Source organism: Camelus ferus, chromosome 1 (assembly GCF_009834535.1).
Source record: "Camelus ferus isolate YT-003-E chromosome 1, BCGSAC_Cfer_1.0, whole genome shotgun sequence".
Lineage (NCBI taxonomy): Eukaryota > Metazoa > Chordata > Mammalia > Artiodactyla > Camelidae > Camelus > Camelus ferus.
Genome location: NC_045696.1, coordinates 8,091,978 through 8,113,903, shown reverse-complemented (window position 1 = coordinate 8,113,903; position 21,926 = coordinate 8,091,978). Strand labels below are relative to the sequence as shown.

Below are 21,926 nucleotides of genomic sequence, written 5' to 3'. Positions count from 1 at the left end.
GTTAATGAGCAGGCATGGTGCATTAGGAACATTTTAATAAATCAGTAATTTCAGGACCAGAAGGCCTGCAGAAGCATGAGCCATCCCCTACAGAGTCATATCAAGGCAGGGAGATCTTCCCAGGCTCCCATGGTGTTTGTGGGGCTTCTGGAGCTATGGGTGAAGTAGACAGTCGTAGAGAATGTGTTGGCCTTTGAAGCCCCAGCTCGTCTTTGCCGTCAGGTCGTGTCCTACTGTCTAAGCCGTTCAACCTGGCACTACCAAGGAGCATGAGGGGGCCAAGCTCTGTGTTTTCCTTCAACCACAGGCCTACATGTGGCCCTGGACTTGGGCCAATGCTGAGTCTGTAATATGCGCTTTCCTAAAAATGCATCCATGTTAAAGTGAGGATGCGGGTCCTCCTGTCCTCCAGGTCCCACCAGGCACTAATGAGACTCCAGCATCTCTGCCCTGGTTGCTGCCTTTCTCCTGAGCTCCTGTTTGATATTTAAACTGGATTTGCTGCCACTGAGAACAGTGTTCTGTTAAGAAATCAGGTTCCTCACTCTTATTTCTGTCCTAATCAAGGGAACAAGATTGGAAGCTCTGTTTCGATTTTCTGTCATCTGGCACCTGACGAGGGAGATCCAAGGCAGTCGGGTGACTTCTCACAATCGCTCCTTTGACAGGTGAGCGAGTCTTCATTGTAACTTGCCCTTAGTGCAAAAGGCCACTTTGCAGAAGTTCTGGGTCAGCGTGTCAGGCTGGTGAGGGAGGGGGATGTGTGAGATGGAAAACATGACCCTGTGCTCTTGATGCAGAGCAAACAATTCCTGTGATCCCCTAAGTGAATTCAGACCAGATAGGTGTGAATACCTGGTAGGAATTTCCTTAACTTGGTCATGGAGGGAGGAAGCCCAGCACATGTCAGAATCACCCAAGGAGCTTGTAGAATGTGCCCCACGAGGGAGCTTTGCAGGGAAATGAAGATGGTCTGGATCTCGATTGGACGGCAGGAACCCCGCGTGTGTACGCTTGTCAGGTCATCAACCACACCCTGAAGACGTGTGTTCTATTGCAAGTGCATCCTACTCCATGTTGTTTTTTTTTTTTTTAAATTCCCTACCTTGTTTCTGAAGTTGGAGATGTGGGGTCAGACAGCCTTAGAGAGATGCCAGCTGATTCTGACGCCTGAGCTCCCCAGCCCAGACTTGGGGTGAGGCTTGGGCATCGGGGTTTTATTTTTTATTGAAGTATATTTGATTTACAACGTTGTGTTAGTTTTTGGTGTACAGCATATTGATTCAGTTATATATATATTCTTTGTCATTACAGGTTATTGCAAGATACTGAATGTAGTTTTCTGTGCTATACATTAGGACCTGTTGTTTATCTCTTTTACATACAGTAGTTTGTATCTGCCAATCCCAAAACTCCTAATTTCTCTCTCCTCCTCCATCCCCTTCGGTAACCATAAATTTGTTTTCTATGTCTTTCTATTTTATGAATAAGTTCATTTGTATATATTTTTTAGATTCCACGTATAAGTGGAATCATATCATATGATATTTGTCTTTCTCTGTCTGACTGACTTCACTTAGTAAGATAATCTCCACGTCCAATCATGTTGCTGCAAATGGCATTATTTCATTTTTTAATGGTTGAGTAGTACTCCATTGTCTACATATGTACACCACGCCTTCTTTATCCAGTCATGTGTCCATGGACATTTAGGTTGCTTCCGTGTCTTGTCTGTTGTAAATAGTGTGGCTATGGACATTGGGGTGCATGTAGCTTTTTGAATTGTAGTTTTCTCCAGGTATGGCATCAGAATTTAGAAGCTCCCCCAGTGACTAGCTGAAGGCAAGGTTGAGATCCCTGGTCCTTCCTGCCTGGGTCCTCAAGCCCAGCCTGGATGAAGCTTTCTGAGGGCATCCCAGCACACGGGGCCCTGAATGCCGGCCTGACGGTGTGCTTCCATACCCCACCCCCACCCCGCAGGTCCCTGTTCGTCGTGCTGGACAGCCTGGCCTGCACGGATGGCGCCATCAGTGCTGCCGCCCAGGGCTGGCTGGTGCGGGCGCTCTCCCTCGGCGACGTGGCGCGCATCCTCGAACCCGTGCTCCTGCTTCTGCTCCAGCCCAAGACCCAGAGGACCTCCATTCACTGCCTCAAGCAGGAGAACTCAGCAGGTGAGCACACCTCACGGGCTGGGTGCTGGGCCAGCTGTGTGTCGCCAGAACCCTGGACTTGGGATTGAGGAAGGGCTGGCGTGGAATCCAACCTCCCAATGTGACAGTCAGGGCACTTTGGCCTACTTGGTGGTTTTGCCAGATTCAAAAGGTACGTAGGTACTTTGTAGGGACGTTTAAATCCTAAGGCTCAGATGAACTGGCACTTAGGAATGCCAGGTAGCGAGTGTGTTGTTTTCACTGAAAAATCTAATTTTTTTATGTTATAAAGGAAAATTTTAATAAAAATTTACAATAAAAATAGCTGAATCTTGATTCTTTGGCTAGAAAAAACAATTCAAGGGCATCTAAGGTAGGAGGAAGGGAAAGCAGACCATCCACCCAGAGGTCTCTAAGACCAGCCCTTCACTCAGAGAAGTAGTCTGATGTCTGGCGGGAAGTGAAGTTTGGGTTGGCCAGGCTCGCAGTTCTCAGACCTGGGGCGGGAGAGCTGAGGTTGCCCCCAGGTCTGAACGATCAAGAATGTGGAAATTTGCATGAGGTCTCATCCGTTATACTTGACCTATAAAAATTACTTCTGCTTGGAACCCTCAACAACAAGGTAAGTGGTTTTTTCCTATCCACTCTCTAAGGTTCTTTCCAGCTGTTAACAGCTAATCAGAAACACAGAAGAAGTCAACCTTTGGGTTCTGAGAACTTTGAGAGGCATCTTTAACACAAATTTAAAAGAGTCAAGGTAGAAAGAAGAAAAGAAAGAGACTAAAATAAAACTGATGAGTTCATTGCGTTTCAGTGTTTAATACCTAGCACAGTTTCTGAACTGACGTTACTTCTCACAGTGGCTGTATTTTATGACTTCCTGCAGTTTTCTAAGTGATGGTTTTACAAGTTTTAATTAGTTTGTTTGGCTCACTGGGTTGTAAATACTCACAGTCACAGTCTTATCTTACAGAGAAAAGCTGCCTAACGCCTAAATAAGCAAAGATTTCTGAGGTGGCTTCCTCTTTACAGGGCTCCTTGCCTAGAGCTATAACTTGTGGTTTTTCTGTAGAGGGGAAAGCTGGCTGCCTTCTCAAAGAAGAGACGTTTTATTACTCCACATCCTAAGAAAGTAAAATTCAAAGATGTTTAAACTAAGCACCTTCTTAAAAGTTTGGCTTCCATTTATGGCAGCTAAATTTTTAAGTGTTTCCTTGTTGTAAGAAGAAAGTTTTAACTCCACGGTTCGTTGAGTTTTGAAGGTCTCTTGGCACCTCCTCTAATTCCTCTAATCGAGGTTTAATGCTACCTGCCTAATGAGAGAAAATGTGTTTTCTCTGCCATGCTCTTTCCCTGGAAGCAACTAGACGTGCTTGCCCTCCACACTCCCTCTGTAATCTAATTTTGAAATACTGTTGTACACATCAGGCAGCTCATCTATTTCTAATATCTTAATTCTCCCTTCTTTCCTAATCTGGCTTAATATTCATGGACTAGATCTGTTGAAAGTTGCATATTAAAAATGTTTGGTAACACCAAAGATGCCTGGCTTTTCACTCCTTTTTAAAAGACACCTGAGCACCTTAAAAGATTGTGTATTTTCTGATCGCAGAGGGACTAACATGCTTGTTTTATAAATTGGAATAATTGGAAAGTAAAAGTACACGTGAAAGTCCTTGTGATGCTGGCTGGTACAGCGCGTTACCGTTAATGGTTCAGCAGATACCCTTCCAGACTTTTTCACTGCTGCGTATAATTCCCTCCTGTAAATGGGCTCATCTATACAGCTGGATTCTTCAGCTTGGGTTTTTTCTTTTACTTAATATATCATACACATTGCTCCATATCAGTACATGTAGCTGTATCTTTAAAAAACCCAAACAGTAAGTAGCATGTGCTGTGAGTTTGTCAACCCGCCTCTTCCTATGGATACTTTTATTTGCTTTCCTGTTTGTTTTTATATAAGATGTTTCAATGATACGCTTTTAGCTTTGAAAACCTTCTGCTGACGTTTCTGTAGGATAACTTTTTTGAAAGGAAACTCCTGGGAGAAAATGATAGGCATTTTTTTTTAAAATAACCCTCCCCCAAAACTTGTGATATTTATATTTTCTATGACAGTGTAACTAAATTATCCAATTTCTTGAACATTTTAAAAGACCTGTTCACTTTACATGTCTGCCTTCCTTTGGTAATGTAATCTAGACTCTAGTGATGTCATTTCATGGGAGAATTTTATTTTGTTTTATTGTGTTGTTTTTTTACAATTTTTTATTAAGGTATAGTTGATTTACAGTATTACATAAGTTTCATGTGCATGACATAGTGATTCACCATTTTTAAGGGTTTATAGTTATTATAACATATTGGCTGTATTCCCTGTGCTGTACAATATATCCTTGTAGCTTATTTACTTTATACATAGTAGTTTATACCTCTTAAACCCCTACCCCTGTCTTACCCCTTCCTCATGGCAGAATTTTATAAATATTGATCTTTCTGCCTGGCTTTAAGACAAAGATCACTCTGGAACTGACTTATCCTAAGTGATCTTCCTGTTCTGAAGTCGTCTGTCATCTTGTAATTTTCAGAAGACTGGCATCGTTGGTTTAACAGGAAGCATACATCTTGCAAAGAGGCGTGGGGCGTGCCTGACCTTCAGGAGGGCAGCTCTGCAGAGAGTGTGCCCCTGAGCCAGCTCACCACCGTGGACCGCGAGGCCATCTGGGCCGAGGTGGAGAAGGAACCAGAGAAGTGCCCGGCGGGCAGCGATCCAAGTGAGGAAGACGTTCCCTGCTCCTCAGACCTGCTGGACGGGACGGCCTGCAGCACCGTGGACAGCAGCGAGCATACCGAGTCTGCGGACGCCGAGTCCGGCCCCACGGACAGCGAAAACACGTCCTCCCTCTCCTCCCCTTCCCATGACCCACAGGAGCTGAGCAGTGGCGAGCACTGCTGTGCGTCCATCCCCGGGGCCGGCAGGGGCCCCCACAAGCGCTCCACTCTGCTGGCGGCCTTCCAGGCAGAAAGCCTCAAGTCCAACGCCAAGTTGAGCCTGACGCGCGTGGACTCAGACAAGACCCAGGCTTCGGAGTCGCTCTCCAGCGACGAAGAAGCTGACCTGGAGCTCCAGGCCCTGACCACGTCCAGGCTGCTGAAGCAGCAGCGGGAGAGGCAGGAGATGATTGAGGCCTTATTCAAGCACATCCTGCTCTACCTGCAGCCCTACGACTCCAGGCGAGTGCTTTATGCCTTCTCCGTGCTGGAGGCCGTGCTCAAAACCAACCCCAGGGAGTTTATTGAGGCTGTGTCCGGGACCAGCATGGACACCAGCTCCACCGCGCACCTAAACCTCATCTCCAACCTCCTAGCTCGCCATCAGGAGGCCCTCATTGGCCAGAGTTTCTACGGAAAGCTCCAGACCCAGCCTCCCAACGTGTTCCCCCACTCTCTGCTGCTCGAGCTCCTCACCTACCTGTGCCTGAGCTTCCTGCGAAGCTACTACCCTTGTTACTTGAAGGTCTCCCACCGAGACATCCTCGGCAACCGGGACGTGCAGGTCAAGAGCGTGGAGGTGTTGATTCGAATGATGACGCAGCTGGTCTCAGTGGCCAAGTCGGCCGAAGGGAAGAACGTGGAGTTCATCCACAGCCTGCTGCAGCGGTGCAAAGTCCAGGAGTTTGTCCTGCTATCACTGTCCGCGTCCATGTACACGAGCCAGAAGCGCTATGGGCTGGCTACATCGGAGCGAGGCAGGGCCCCGCGGGAGGACAGCATTTTTGAGGAGAGCCTCATCAACCTGGGCCAGGACCAGATCTGGAGCGAGCACCCCCTGCAGATTGAGCTGCTGAAGCTGCTGCAGGTGCTAATCGTCTTGGAGCACCACCTGGGCCAGGTGCAGGACGAGGCCGAAAATCAGCCGGACCTGTCCCGGGAGTGGCGGCGGACGCTGAACTTCCAACAGGCCATCAGCGCCATGCAGTACGTGCAGCCCCACCCCCTCACCTCGCAGGGGCTGCTGGTCTCGGCCGTGGTGAGGGGCCTGCAGCCGGCCTACGGCTACGGCATGCACCCCGCCTGGGTCAGCTTGGTCACGCAGTCCTTGCCGTACTTCGGGAAGTCCCTGGGCTGGACAGTGACCCCCTTCCTTGTCCAGATTTGCAAAAACTTGGACGAGCTGGTCAAGCAGTATGAAAGCGAATCGGTGAAGCTCTCCATCAGGTATGGTGAACCCTTGGATGCATTCCTGTTGCTTTAATGACGTCTTTTGTCACAAATGGCTGATTTGCTCTAGAAGCCAATTGGAGGGTAATTTCAACCTAATCAAAAGCCTAGTTAGCCTTGTCAAGAGGGGTAACTAAATGGTCAGCTCTTTTATTTTTAATTCCTCATGGCTATCCAGGCTAGTTTTGTGTTACAGGACAAGTCAGTCACTGTCCATTATTTTTGCAAAACAGAAATAAAAATGTGAATCCTCATCACAGAAATTCTAAAACATCTGGAAACATTTTTCCAAAGTGACTATAAAAATGTAAATCAGCACAAAAGATGCCTGTCATTATTATAACAATATCCCATTATGAGAGCCCCAGGTTCTTCTGAGTGATATCTCTCTGGTTTCTATGTTTATATGTAGGATGAAAAACCTTTATGGCCTTATTCTTAAAAGTCTCAAAACTAGTTTCTCATTTCTTCACTAAAGCGTAACCTCCAAGAGGGAAAACATTTCTCCGGATTATCCACTCACTCTTCTGGAAGGTCTGACAACCATTAGTCATTTTTGTCTTTTGGAACAACCCAACCAAAACAGAAAGGTAAATCATTTTTTCCTGAGTTCAAGACAGTTCTCGTATACTGTTTTGTCTTCGCTGGGGTTATGTCTGTTCAAATAAGAAATGTATTTATGTGAGTAATACAAATGAACATGCAAATGTTAATGAAAATGAACACATGCAAATAATGCAAATATGTATGCAAATATATGTGCAAATATGCACAGGTAAGTAATGCAAATGTGGTTTTGTTCTTGCTGGTACTCCCTGTAGGCAAGTGTAGCTCTCCACCAGGAGTGGATAAAAATGTATCTTTTTTCCATGTTATTTTTTCCTTGACCTTGACCTGTAGGAAGACATTTTAGCTATTGATGGTTCTGTCCTACCTGGGATTAAATTTTAGACTGCAGCCTGTGCTTTGGTTGAGTGACTGGAACAGTTTGTAATGAGGGGTCTCAGAGTCACAGACATCCATACATCTTGGAAAGAAAGTCTTGGCTTTAAATGCTCAGGGAGGGAGGCATTTTACTTCCAGACCCCATGTGGGACTTGCTTGGAAGAGCGCACCAGCCCATCCCACCATCCCACCTCATGGAAAGGGAAACGACACCACAGATGCAGCCGAGTCTCATATGTTCATTTTCATTTTTAGACCACTGCTATGAGTGACCCTACCAATTTGAAAAATGCCAAGAATGCTATTCTGGAAGAACTGCCTCGAATTGTTAACACCATGGCCCTTCTCTGGAATGTTCTCAAGAAGGAGGAGACTCAGAAGAGACCCGTCGATCTCCTTGGAGCCACAAACGGATCCTCTTCCGTTTACTTTAAAACCACCAAAGTGAGAGAGCTTCCTCTCTGGTTTTATTATTTCCTTTTCTTGTATTGTCCACCGAAAGTTAAAATATGCAGGAATATATACACACTTAATCAAACCTAATGTGCTCAGTGAATCCCAAGTTAGAAGTAAGTCGGAAGTAGAAATCTCCAGTTTGTTTATTAGAATAAGTTTCCTATTCATAGAAAGAAACGCTTTTTGAGTTGTTTTGTTTATTTTTTCCCCTTTGCCTTTCTTTTTTTAAAAACAAAAGTAAAATCCCTGGGGGTTCCAGGTGGGTTACCTGAAGTCTACAACCTGTTTCTCTCAAGCATGTCTACTAAGACAGTTTCGCCCTTACATTCTGCTTTTAGTGATGCCTTGAACACATTGAGGTGTCTTTGAGTTTTTTTATTGAACCAGAAGAAGCACACAGCCCAGGACAGTTCTAGTTCTGTTCCCTAACCAAACTTGGGTCCACTCCCTTGTGTGCAATGAAGCCAATCTACTGGGTTTTGGTGAAGGAAAGTGCAGCATTTATTGTAGGTGCCAAACAAGCAATGTGTGCAGCTGATGCTCAAAAAACCCCAACTCCCCAGTGGGTTTCAGGGAAGAGCTTTTAAGGCACATGGTCATTGTGCAGTTAGCTTCTTCCATTTGGTGAGGGTTTTAGTGTCTGTAAAACAACTCAGGAATGTAGTGAATGTAAAACAACATCAGATACTGTCATCTGTATACTTCAGGGAGCAACTAAAGATTCTGTGACTGCCGCGTGGCTGACTTACTGTTTAAATAGTTACCAGTTCTCCTGGCAAAACTACTACTTTTATCACTACATGTTCACATCCTTTCAATCATTAACTTTTGAACCAAGCTTCTGTGACCAGGGAGGCCTGGGAGACGACAGCTTTTCTACAAACAAGAAGCAGGCAGAGGACGTGGGGAGGAGTGGTCTGTCCTGGGAAGGCCCCACAGGGTCCTGCCCCATTACAGTTCACTCTCCCTTGGAAGCATCCAGGCACGTGACTCAGTCTCTAATTGCCGCGTCTAGTAGCTAAGAATTATCTGGCCCTGTCTCACATCAGCTGAGCACCTGTCGGTGCCAGGTGGTGTCCTCAGGGCTTACACTGGCATCTGGCAGCCCCGGTTAAACAAAACAGACCAGAGCACAGGGAGCCAGCTCACCTGGGTTCAGCCTCCTGCTCAGGTGCTTTGTGGGACTTTGGACAAGTTCATTAACCTCTCTGTACTATGGTTTCCTCAGTTGCAAGCATGATGCCAGGCATCATCCGGGTGCCCTATGTTTATTGGCATATTTAGTCTTCACCTATGATGGATGTACTATTATTATTCCCTGATTACAGATGAGGACATTGGGGTGTAGAGAGACTAAATGCTTTGCCCTCAATTGCACACCCATAAGCAGTGATGCTGGAATTAGACCCAGGCAGTCTGACTCCCAGATCGGCGTGCTTTTAGGTTCTATAACTCACAGGTAGGCTGCAAAATGTTCTGTCAGTTCCAGGAATGCCCTCTAAGGGGATCTGCTGTATTCCAAGCTGCCACAGGAACCTGCTTAAATTAAGCTTTAAAAATAAGTTCTAAAAAGGTTCAGAAAATCCGTAGGCACTCACCCTGAGCTTCAGTTTTCTCGTCTGTGAAATGAGTCTGTTACTAGTAGCCTGCCTCAGGGGGCTCAGGGAAAGATTCATTGTGATAATGGCTAACATTTATTGAGCACTTAACTCAAGCCCTCCCTGAAGGACCCGAGGCCTCCAGCTGAGACCCCCACAGTCTCTCTAGAGCAGAAACCGTGGTAGGAGGGAGAGGACATCTCCATCCCACGCTCATTTGTATCTAAGGTGATTCTAGACAAAGACAGTGGGGACAGAGCCCAAAATAAATTCATTCATTCTACAAACATTTGTGGGCCTGCTGCTGCGTACCAGGCCCCGTTTATAGCCCAGTGTTTAAGACAGAGGAAGTAAGTCCTCGTCCTGCTGGCAGGCACAGGCACTGCCAATGTAAAAGCAATGCTGAGAAGTGCTACAGAGAAACGAGGGCACTGTGACAGCGTGCGACCCAGGAACCTGACCTGGGCTGGGGGTCGAGGCGGCCTTCCCGAAGCAGAGTGGCTGAGCTGGGACCCAGCTTGCGGGGCGTTGATGGGGTGGGGGGTGTTAGAGGCTGGGGGACACGCAGGATTTACAGAGGGAGAAACGAGGTTTCGTGAATGAAAAAAACCCATGTGTAGCAAAAGGGAGGGTGACGGGTGCTGTCCAGGGCCATGTTGCGGGGTTATTTTTAATTGGTTACATAGTGAAATTAGTTAAGTGGTACTTATTCCTGGAAATTGAAAAAACATCCTTCCTGTTGAACATGAGCCCTTCCTGGGCTGGTTGACGTGGGGGCTTTCAGGGTGGGAACAGTGCTGGCCCCACTGTTTGGTCCCCTCTTTCTCACTGTGTCTGCAAGGCTTCAGGTGGCTGCTCGAAGGTGGTATTTATCACCTCCCTGGAGTCTCTTCTTGCTCAGCTCAGATAGCATCTGCCCGTCCACCTGCGGGCCCCCCATACTTCTCCTCCAGCCCCTCCCCTTCCAGGGACTTGCTAGGCCTGGTGCTGGGAGCACTAAGATGGACCCCAGGGCTCCCAGGGTTTACAGGTGGCGGTGAAGCATGTCGTCCGCCGGAGCCCTGATTCCGCTCTTCTTTTCTCTATTTTCCAGACCATACGACAAAAAATTTTAGACTTCTTGAACCCCTTGACAGCCCACCTTGGAGTCCAGTTAACTGCAGCTGTTGCAGCCGTGTGGAGCAGGAAGAGGGTGAAACACCACAGTAAGACGAAGGTAAAGCCGGAAAATCAAGGCGGTAGCTAAACTTACTCTGACAGAATACCAGAGTCACGTGTCATCAAAGGTGACGTCAGAGACCAACACGGGAAACTGTGAAAGTAGTTCCGCTGCTTTAAAAGCACGCAGTCAGACAGCCATACCTCGTGACACCGGGGTTGGATGCTGGGTGGGTGGCGGTGGAACTCGCCCCAGCTTCTGTTTTCTGACTTTCTTTAATGACTCCATTGTACTTACGGTTCACCTTTTAAATCTGGCATCTAATAGTATGCTTACAAGAATACACATAACATGTACATTTTAAATAAAGACTTTATAGGGCAGTTTTAGACTTACAACAAAATGAGAGGAAGGTGCAGAGATTTCCCATATTTCCCCTGGCCCCAGCACGTGCACTCACTGCCCCGTTCAACATCCCTGTCACAGAGGTATGTTGTCTCCGTTGATGCATTTGAGACGTCGTCATCAACCAGGATCATCAGTCTCTTTTAATTTATAGAAATAATACTTGTCCATGATGGTAAAGAAAATTTAAATCATCACGTTCCTATGCCCAGACTTCAGTTTGCATTTTGTCTGTTCTTCCTCCACCAACTGATCCATCACGAGGTCCTTCAGGAGCTCAGTTGACCTGTTTCTGCAAAACCAGCACAGCTTTCTTCCTTGGTTCCCTCTTCGACCATGCAGGCTCCTGCTCATCCCTCCCTCAGAGGGTCTGCCCCACCCCCGAGTGCTGTCTCAGTGCCCCACATGGACACCTGTTCCCTGAGAAGGCCTGAGAGGTTGGTGGCCCTGGCCACCCAGCTTAGAACCTGTGAGGGCTTCCCTGACAATAAACCTGATCCTTCCCAGTGCACATGACCACCTTATGCAGACTCCTTTCATCAAGTATACCTCCCACCCTGGGGTTTTCCTGCCGAGGCCAGCTAGTGTGAATCTGGTTTACGTGGTTTTCTTACTGTCCTCATGCTTTGGGGACTGTCTCTTGATATCAGCCTGTTTCCTTCAAATTAAGTCTATCTGTTTCTTAAACACTCTCTAAGCTTGAACTAACTAGAGTGACTGCCCCATCATCAAATGCACCTTTTATTCCTAATTTACAGCAGAGACTGATTACGTTATTGTAATTAAATGCCTGCCTCACTCTTTGTCAGGACCAACAGAGTCCTTTACTCAGTTTTCATTTAAATATTTGCTTGAAAGATTAAAACAAATCTCTTTCTCCAGGAGCAAGTATTATAGAGCACTTTCTGTGTGTAATTCTTATTTTTGTTTTCTCTCTGTGAGCTTTAAAGGAGTGATTTTTTACTTTTTTTTAAATTCAAGTATAGTCAGTTTACAATGTTGTGTTAATTTCTGGTGTACAGCATAGTAATTCAGTTATAAAGAATATATATATTCATTTTCATGTTCTTTTCATTATAGGCTATTAAAAGATAAAGAATGTAGTTTTCTGTGCTATACAGTATAAACTTGTTGTTTATCTGTTTTGTATACAGTAGTGTGTATCTGTAAATCCTGAGCTCCTAATTTATCCCTCTGCCCTCTCCTTTCCCCTCTGGTAACCATATGTTTTCTATGACTGTGAGTCTGTTTCTGTTTTGTAAATATGTTCATTTGTGCCCTTTTTTTTTAGACTCCACATATAAGTGATATCATATGATACTCTTTTTTCTATGTCTGACTGACTCCACTTAGAGTGGTGATCTCCAGGTCCATGCATGTTGCTGCAAATGGCATTATTTCATTATTTTTTATGGTTGAGTAGTATTCCATCGAGTATATATACACCACAACTGTTCTATCCATTCATCTGTCAGTGGACATTTAAGTTGCCTCCACGTCTTGGTTATTGTAAATAGTGCTGCTGTGAACACTGGGGTGCATGTATCTTTTTGAACTAGAGCTTCCTCAAGATATATGCCCAGGAGTGGGATTGCTGGGTCATAGGGTAAATCTGTTTTCAGTTTTTTAAGGGATCCTAAAGGAGTGATTTTCATTTCTACAGATTGTCCCCGTGGCGAGCGCATCCCAGCTCACCCTCGTCGACCTGACTTGTGCGCTGAGTACCCTGCGGACGGACACGGTGCTGCACCTGGTGAAAGAGGTGGTGAAGAGGCCCCCGCAGATCCGAGGGGACGAGGTCAGGAGCCTGGGGCCCCTCCAAAGGAGTGCGTGCCTCTGACTCCGCGTCTTATACAGTGTGTTTGGGAGGGAAACGGGTCACAGGAGCAACTGGGAATTCGGGGGCTGTAAACAGAGGTGTTTTTACCGGGCTTTGCAGGGATGGTATGAAATGTGCCTCATGGACTTCAGTGCTCCTGTTTTGGGGTGGGGACTGCTTGGGTCAGGGACCACTTCCATCCTTATGTCCCGCTGCGGGGCGCTCTGCAAGGACCTACTGTGTGCTAAATAGAATAAGTCCTTTAGGGGGAGGCAATAGCACTTGCCTCAAGCAACTTGCAACCTAAAAGGTGTCAAAGATAAGCAAAGCCGGATAATAATTAAAGGTGGAAAAGACCGATTTTATTCAGTAACAACTGCAGCAGGGGAGAGAGCAGGGCCCAGTTCAGATTTCTGCAGAGGTAACTGGGTATTAGAGGCAGAGAATGAAGGGTAGGGAGGGTGAATGAGCTGAGGCTTCCACAGAGTCGGGGGCATGGAAAATGACAAACAAGCAGGAAGGGGGTTGGTGGATATAATTAGTCCATTGGGTTTGCAAACTGTAATGCAGAAGGTAGGTTCCTACACTCCCACGGAGACTGGGAGACAGGGGCCCTGTCTTTCTCAATGATGATAGTTCAGAAGAATGGCTCCTGGGTCTTTTGAGAAAGGCATTCCCGGGTTGTAGGCGACATACATGCATCTCAAAGGGAGAGGAAGAACTTATAACTATAAGCTTCTCTTAATACATGCTCTAAGGTAGGGAGGTCAGGAACCTGTCAGGTATTGGCTGAACCAACAGCAGATTCCTTCAGAAGCCTAGTGCTTTCCTCCTCGGACAGGCATTTTAAAGGGGTTGGGTTCATCACCCTAAGGATGTGGCTTTGAGCTGCTGGAAACCATGCCAGTGTTTGTTCACGTCTCCTAGTGTGTGGGGTGGATGGAATCTTTGTGCTAAAGGTACAACCTTGTGGACCAAGGTTGAGGCCTAGTCAAGAAGAGGGCTCGGAGGAGCCTGACTGGGCTGGGTAAAGGAGAGCAGCTTTGTCAGTGGATGAGTTAAAACTTTGCATAATTTTTATAAAGGTACAAAATTCACATCATAGGACTTAACTCACACTGGACATTCTGAGAAAGAGGAGATTTCGTCTGGCTGCAGTGAAGGCAGTGGCATTTGAAGTGGCATGTGATTGAACGATGAAGCTCCTCCAGTTTTTCTGCTCAGTGTCCACGTAGCAGTTGAGGGGAGCCATGCTGCTCAGATGCCTTTTTGTTTATGCACAATGATTCTGAAACTGAACAGATTTCATGGTTTAACAGTTTTATGCCTTAGAGATTTTTGTTTTTACCAGAGCAGATCTCTTCCTTGAAAGTATTAGAGCTATTTTATTCTTAAATTGATAGAAACTAGGGATTTGTTTGAACCTTGAAATTATTGCCTTCTATCAGGTGTGGTAAAATTATACAGTTAGGAAAAATTTAAGGTTAATTCCAATCTAAGTGAAAATTAATGGAGTGGACATAGTGATTATTAAAAAAGTTTTACTCAAACAGATATTTGTGCACCAGTGTTCATAATAGTGTTAATCACAATACCCAAAATGTGGAAACAACCCAAGTATCCATTCACGGATGAATGGATAAACAAAATGAAGTATATACATGCAGTGGAATATTATTCAGCCTTTAAAAGGAATGAAATTCTGATACTGCTGTAATGTAGGTGAACCTTGAAAACATTGTGTTAAGGGGAATAAGCCAGTCCAAACAGACAATGTTGTAAGATTCCACTTATCTGGAATACCCAGTAGTCGAGTCCATAGAGACAGAAGGTGGAATGATGGGGTTACCAGGGGGTGTGGGGGAGGAAGAAATGGGATTTAGTGCTTAGTGGGGACAGAGTCTGAGTTTGGGAACATGAAAATGTTCTGGAGGTAGTAGTGGTGGTGGTTGTCCAACAGCACGAATATACTGAGAGCTCTTATACCTTAAAAATGTTTAAAATGGTAAATTTTGTTAAGTATATTTTAACCAAAATAAATTTTTATAACAAGTAAAAGAAATCTCATACTCAGGATGGTGAACAAAAAGCTGGACCTTAGAATCAGAGCTGTATTACCCCAGAGTGAGAAAACTGACCGAGATGATCTTTAGTGGTTTTTGTAGCTCTGCCAGCCTTGGAGGAGAACTCCCCACTCAGGGCTCCTCCCTGAAAGGGCCTCTGGCACAGGGTAGCCCTCTGCAGAAATGTCCACGCTGGGAAGGCCTTTGGGGCTTCTGACCACTCAGTTATACTCAGGGCTCTAGTCCCCTTTCTTCAGTCCTGTGTTAATTGAAAAGTATGTGCATCCAAGGTGGGGAGTCCTGAATAGTGAAACTGTCCCCGCCCCTGGTCAGCCTGTGTCCTAGCTAGGGAAAGAAGATAAGCCAGCCTAAAAATGAACACTGCGAGGCCACGATTATGGAACCAGCGAAGTGCTTAAGGAATCGGACATCAAATGGGCACAGGCACCTTCACCGCAGCTGTCGGACGTCTGCCCCCAGGGCTCCCAGTGCCTTGTGGTCTTGTCGCCTTTTGCTCCTGAACGTGACTGTGAAAGTGATGAGCCCTGAGGAGAGGGGCCAGGTGGAGGAGCCATCAGATCTGGAGTGGATTTTCATTTATGAGTCTGAGCAAGTCTCAGGGGTCGGGAAATGGACCTTCCTCGCTGCTGTTCAATCCCCACAGATGGCATTCTGGCCGCAGCCCCAGGGGAGCTGGCCCTGCGACAGCTTTATATACAGAGCAGGCGCTTCTTGGTTTTGCTCCTTCACGTTTGAATTTTTACATGTATCTGCAGTTCCTGGGCTAAAAAAAAAAATCTAGACGTGGTCTGGCTGACTAGCTTTTGGCTGTTCCCATAACAAAATGACATTTTGTGGTTAGTATAGTTAATTGGCTCAACTTCTGTAACTTCTATAAATAGCCTTTTACAAGCAAGGAGGGGGAAAAAATTGTGTTTTGGAAACCTATTTCTAAGTAGTTCCAGCCATGTGGGATTTTGGAAAGTTGTCTGGGCTGGGTTTGAGGGAATTCCTGGAGCTAAGAATTAGAATTTTGTATCATTTCCTGTCTGTAGCTCGTCCTGAGGTCTACTTTGGCCACCAACTTTGTGTTTGGGGAGGTTCCGTTACGATGCCAACACTTCCCTAAATACTTGTTAAGATTCTGGAGCGGGAAGTAGGTAAACATGAAGGAGTGGCTCTGGGACCTCATAGGGTACATTTGTCTTTGTTTCACCTGGGAAATACTTTCACGTCTGTTATTATATTTGAAAGACTCTTTGGCTGAAAACCTTTGCTTTGTTAGGACACAGAATCTGTTTCGCTTCTGTATTTAAATTCTTTTTTAGCCTCATTTCCTACCAGCTGGGATTAATTGGCTTTGCTTTAATTTTCAGAAATCGCCCCTCGTGGATGTCCCTGTGTTGCAGTTTTGCTTTGCTTTCATCCAAAGGTAATGCAGAGACATTTCTCAGTTAGAGGTGCTATTATAATATTATAAATACTTACTCTGATTGTGTGTCTTGATTACTGGAGAGCCTTAGTTCAGAAAGGATCTGAGTGGAGTCCTGATTTCCTCCCGAGGCATGGGAATGCCCTGATGATCTTACTTTTCCTTCATCAGAGATCTAATCTGACATTTTAAAGTCCACGTGCTGAAAGTTGAACTCTTGATGTCAGCAAAGCTTGATATGAGGCCTGGTAAATTCGAGAAGAAACAATTTGCGTTAAGTTGATGCCCAAAAAAGGGGAGGAGTACTTTAAAGACCTCATTTAGAAAAAGGAGAAGTGATTATTTTTGGTCCTGTCCTCAGTTTTTTCCCCGTGTTTTCTGCTGGGTGTCTTCTGCTTGGGGTTACTGAGCTGAGTGTCCAGGAGCAGCCGTCTCCGCTATGGGACGAAGTGAAGCGGGTCCCCAGGCAGCACTTCTCTGCGGGGGAGGGGAAGCTTGGCTGGGCCTCCTTGAGATCCTGCAGGAGCCTGTCCCCAGTGCAGTCCCAGGCCCCGGGGCGCTGGCTGCTGCGGGGAGCCTCGACATCCTCACGTATCTCAGGAGTTTCACAATAAATAAATTTGGCAACCAGCGGCGAGCTCCTTGGTTAACAAGTTCACGTTGCGCAGGGAGATAAAAGGAGGGTCATAGTGCCTGGAGTCCCTGGGTCTGAGGTGGAGTTCAGACCAGCTGTTCACCCTTCACCACAAGCAGCATTGTAGTTCTTTCTCTAGGCGTTGACGATGAGTCGGTCACATCCCTCCTCGTGGTAACTAACGCATATTGTAACATGAGCAGGCGCCGGTTACAGTGGCCTCAGTGATGCCTGGGCCTTCCCAGCAGCTGCAGGAGCTGCATCCCCCTTTTATGGATGTCACTCAGCAGGCAGTAAATCAGGGACCAGGACTGAACCTGGGACCTTTGGCTGTGGCTCAGCTGCGGCCTCTCTCTGTAGCAGCAATCCAGAGTCAGCCTCATTCCCCGCGAGCCCTGACCTGACAGCTACTGAGGATCAGCTGCTGGTGGGTGACCCCTGATGTAGCCCTTTGCGACCTTCTGATGGCTGACTCTGTTACCAACAATGTTGGAGAGGCCGAATGTTGGAACCAGACAGGCCCAGAGAGCAGACAGCCTAGTACGAGGCTTTACTTTATAGACGGGGAAACCAGGAGCATCTGACCTGTCAGCAGCAGAGTATCACATCTCCAGACTCCAGGTTCTTGCCAGAATTCCAAAACTTAGCTTGTGTGTATTACAATTTTAAAAAGACCTAACAGGTCAGGGAGATGGGCCATCTTCCCTTATGCTTTCCAACCACCTGGGTCTAAAATGTGCTTATAAACAAACATTTTGCTTTGACCTATTCGTGGTTGGATTTTTTTTTTCTGTTTTTCTTTTTAAATAGGCTCCCAGTAATAGCCTTGCAAGAGAACTTTCCTTCGCTACTGGGTGTGTTAAAGGAGTCTGTGCAGTTGAATCTTGCCCCCCCTGGGTATTTTCTGCTTCTCAGGTATGATGTCGCAGCACTCACGTTACTGCATTTTTCTGCTGGAACGTACTCTTATTTCTGCAGCATTCTCAAGTCTGAAGCTGCTTGTCTCTCAACAGCATGCTGAACGACTTCGTAACAAGAACTCCCAACCTGGAGAACAAGAAAGATCAAAAAGACCTGCAGGTCTGTATGTGCAAGTTTGGCAGATTGTTACTGTTCCATTGGCAGAACCAGATCTTAAATTTGCGTTTGTTCCCATGTCTGACTTCCTCCGTTACTGTCTTTTCTGGGCTCAGCAGACTCGGGCCAGGCTCTCCTGCTGAAGGTTCTCGTGTTAGACTTGAGTGATCCACCGTAGAATTCACAGGGTGCCCTCTCCCACCCTGCTATACGCAAATGTGGGTGGAGCTTACTCTTCAGCATAGTTGGAATAGTAAATCTATCTTTATACACAGATTTCTTTCCTTATAACCTCCCCCCACTTTTTAAAGCAATATATACTCATAGGAAACTTCAAAAACGCTGAAAAATTAAAGTAAAACTCACCCAGTTGAGAAGGAAAATCTTCTCCATTGAGTAGAATACCAACTAAGAAGCAGAAGTCGTGATGGAGCTGAAAAATCACTATCTTGCAACCGTTGTAGTCATTGAGTGAGGAGCTTTTTGAGTCAGTCTTTAAACTGAGGGGTGTTGTTTATGGCTTTGGTGATATTACTGCTAATTGCTGTGATCCCGGCATTTGTGAAAGGTCTGTCCAATTCTTGATTCCGAACCACCAGTGTTCTGTGTAAAGCCAGTGACTCCTTTGGCTCAGCTGGTGGAGAAGAAAGCCTTCGCAAGGTGCAGGCGCTGCCCCAGCACTTGGGTACCACTTCCCAAACTAGCCTGGCAAGCACCCCCTTTTATGGCCAGCTGCCAACCGTGGCCCCTTTCCCTTCAGTCCATCTGGGCGGAGTTTGGCCACGGGCACCACCTCCACCGGTGCAGCTGGTGCACCTTGCCTCTGTCCCTGTCGGCAGGGGGCCAGGCAGCACCCTACTTCCACCCCGTGGTGTCCCAGCCTCAACAGACTCCTTCCTCCCTTTTCGAGACACCCTAACTTCCTCCCCATCCACTTACTGCACTTGAAGTGGGAGCTCCGCTAAGTCCTCAACCCCTTTTCTTGATCTTCCTCGCTGCCATCGTCCACATCAGGCCTCTGCCCGGGCTTACTGCGGGCACCCTCCGGCTCACCCTCCTTGCCTCTGGCAGGCAGACGTGCTCCTGCTTCATGCCTGGTCACAACTGCTGGGCTCGTGGTGGAAGTCAGGATTGTTCTGTTCTCAGACGTCAAGGACGTCCAGCCACTCTGAGCTGGTGATGTTGAGGATACTGACTGGAGAAACCCGCTCAGTGTTTCCACCTCTGACCCAGCTACTTGACCACGTGATTTCCTGATTATTCTCCTGACACAGATGACGCCTCACCCCACCCTCATGCAGTCAGTTTAATTTATTCAGTTTTGTCTCTTGTTGTATTACTGCAGGGTACATTGCTAGCAAGAACCCATGGTCCTAAAGAAACCAGAAATCTAATCTGCCAAGTGCGTTGTGCGGCTGTGACTTCCTGTGTCTGTTTTACCCACACGGGCCATATGGTAGCCGTGGGCCACGTGTGGCTGTTGAGCTCGAAATGTGGCTTGTCTGGGCTGCATGTGCAGGAAGTGTGACATGCACATCGGATTTCAAAGACTTAGCACAAAAAAGTGCTGAATCTCACTAATAATTTTTATACTGATTATGTGGTGAGAATATTCTGGACCTACTGGGTTAAATGTTATGAACTTGTTCCTTGGAATGTGGCCCCTGGAGAACTTGGTATTACCTATATGGCTCACAGATGTGGCTTGCCTTGTATTTCTATTGGATGGGGCAGTTTTGGGCACTTAGGATTCTTGTCCTTAACTAACTCCCTTTCCCCTTCCTCCCGATTCCTCTCAGGAAGTCACTCAGAAAATTCTAGAAGCTGTCGGGAACATTGCTGGCTCTTCCTTGGAACAAACCAGCTGGCTAAGCAGAAACCTGGAAGTGAAGGCCCAGCCTCAGATCTCTCTAGAAGAATCTGACGCTGAGGAAGATTTTCACGGTAGGTGTAGACGGGTCAGAAAGTAATGGTGCTGCCAGCTCGTGGGTCTGGTCTGCCTTGAACATAACTGGTTTTACTTCCTACAACATGAGTTGTACATATAATAAGCAGTAGGATTCCACTGGAAGTGTCCCAAGTGGCTCATTGCCACCGTGTTAAGCCCTCACTGAACCCAGATGGGGGCCCAAGAAAGTAACTTCCCAAGATAATTTGCTTGGACTCAGTGATAGAAATCTGTGTGGGGTAAAGAATAGGAGAATGTGTGTTTTTCTTTTTGTGGCTCTGTGGAAAGAAAACTTAGTAAACCAGCAAGCTGTCATCAGGCACGTGATGTTATGTTTCGTTTCTGGCCAACACACCCCAGCCTCTCGGTGGTCCTGGTGTTCCGTCATGCCCGGGACATGAGGAGTTTGTAATAGGCATCATGCGGAGTAGGCTCCCCCAGGCTTATTGTTAGTTACAGCTTCCTAGGAAGATGGTCGGGAGACCCTCGGAGGGGACGCATCTGTTTACTCCGAGGACCGCTGATCAGCCAGGTACCCTTGAGTCTGGATTAAATGCAGCAGTGTGGGCTGTTCATTGCCAGAGCCCTAAGGACCCCAGAGGAATCTATCAGTCAAGCCAGTCTCAGGCTATTAGACCTGCTGTGTCAAGGGGGAAGCTTGACAGAGGCACAGGGGTGTCTCAGTGGGGACATTTGGGGAAGTATTTATAGGGTTGTGGGGCCTTGGCCAAGTTGTTTGTGGCAGATCTTTCAAGGTGGGGACCTGGGTGAGACTGAGTGATAAAATAGCTTTGCGAAACCTTTTGGCTCAAGTACGTGAGAAGCCCAGGCATCAATGCCTGGCTTTCGGCATAGCAGGAACCAGGCGTTCAGATGAGGTTTATCAAGTCTCATATGAAGATTCTGGATGGCTCTTCTTGGGCCTGCAGCTGACCCAGGGGAGGGCGGGAAGAGGGCTGGTGCCCCGGAGCCACGAGGAATGGACTTCCACCCGGGAAGGGCTGCTCTTCCCAGGAGAAGGAAGGATGCTGTGGTTCCCCCGTCCATTACTTCCGCCGCATTCACTTGAGAGCTGGTTTTGTGGCTTACTTAAGAAAAATAATTACACTTTACTCTGTAATGAAGATCCTACAACTAATGTGCTATCATTTGCTAACTTAAACCAACAGTTATGCTTTCTCGGGCTGCTGTGGTTATGGTTACAGTTGTGGTTCTAGGGAAAGAGAACATCTCCTTGGCTAATCGGTCTTTAGTTGTTTCTGTCGTGTGTACTGCTGTGTGAATTACACTGCCGCTCCACCCCCAGTGTGGCTGCGCTGTGTTGAGTCAGGTGGTATCGGGCCTGGCTTTTGTGCAGTAATTGAGTTTAAGCTCCAGGCAATACTATTGTAAAATAATTAGCTGATTTTTATTTTAAAAAAGAAATCATAGACTTCCAAAGCTAGAGATGCTTTTGGGCTTCTCAATAAGACTGACTTAGCAAATTACAGAGTACCAGAAGGGTCTCTGGATCGTAACTGTATTTCGTGTTGGTCTTGAATAAACTGAGCATGCATGTTGGCCATATAAGGCATGAAACAGGATGAGGCTTCCAATGCTGCGTTTTCCTCCGCTGAGAGTTTTTATGCCGGCAGTGGATGTGCAAGGTCTTCCTGTATCTGTGTGTCTGGCGTGGGCCACGCCCTGTGTTCTAGGTGCTGGTGCTGCAGCAGCAAACACAGTAAGCGGGGCCTCTGCTCTTGTGGGGCTGGCACGGAAGGTGACAGTCCAAAGTAAAGTAACAAAGGTACCTTTCAACTCTTCTGAGAATCCAAAATCACTCCAAAATGAAAGTTTTTTAATGGCCAAAAGAAAAATAAATTACCAAGAGAATTTCAGGTGCTTCTTAGTACTGTGAGGAAAATCAGAGTACTGTTACAGGGGTGACTGGGGTTGGGGGGGTACTGTAGGTGTCCCCAAGGAAGTGACAGTTGTGCTGAGAAATGAAAGATAAGAGGGCAGCCATGTGAAGACCTG

At 46.6% G+C, this 21,926-nt stretch overlaps 1 protein-coding gene and 1 long non-coding RNA gene across 2 annotated transcripts in view; one reads left to right on the top strand and one right to left on the bottom strand.

Moving 5' to 3' along the window:
* DOP1B (DOP1 leucine zipper like protein B) overlaps positions 1-21,926 on the top strand; it is a 96,003-nt gene that overhangs the window by 57,680 nt on the left and 16,397 nt on the right. The window contains 11 exon segments of the mRNA XM_032469313.1: positions 568-668; positions 1,981-2,171; positions 4,742-6,371; positions 6,853-6,964; positions 7,575-7,763; positions 10,467-10,589; positions 12,601-12,735; positions 16,196-16,251; positions 17,696-17,800; positions 17,899-17,965; positions 19,762-19,906. Coding sequence (XP_032325204.1) covers positions 568-668; positions 1,981-2,171; positions 4,742-6,371; positions 6,853-6,964; positions 7,575-7,763; positions 10,467-10,589; positions 12,601-12,735; positions 16,196-16,251; positions 17,696-17,800; positions 17,899-17,965; positions 19,762-19,906 — 2,854 coding nt within the window.
* On the bottom strand, positions 13,684-19,030 carry LOC116660510. Its single transcript, XR_004316094.1, has 3 exons — positions 18,902-19,030; positions 16,308-16,496; positions 13,684-14,050 (listed from the first exon to the last, which is right to left on the bottom strand). It is a non-coding gene; the product is annotated as an uncharacterized LOC116660510 (long non-coding RNA).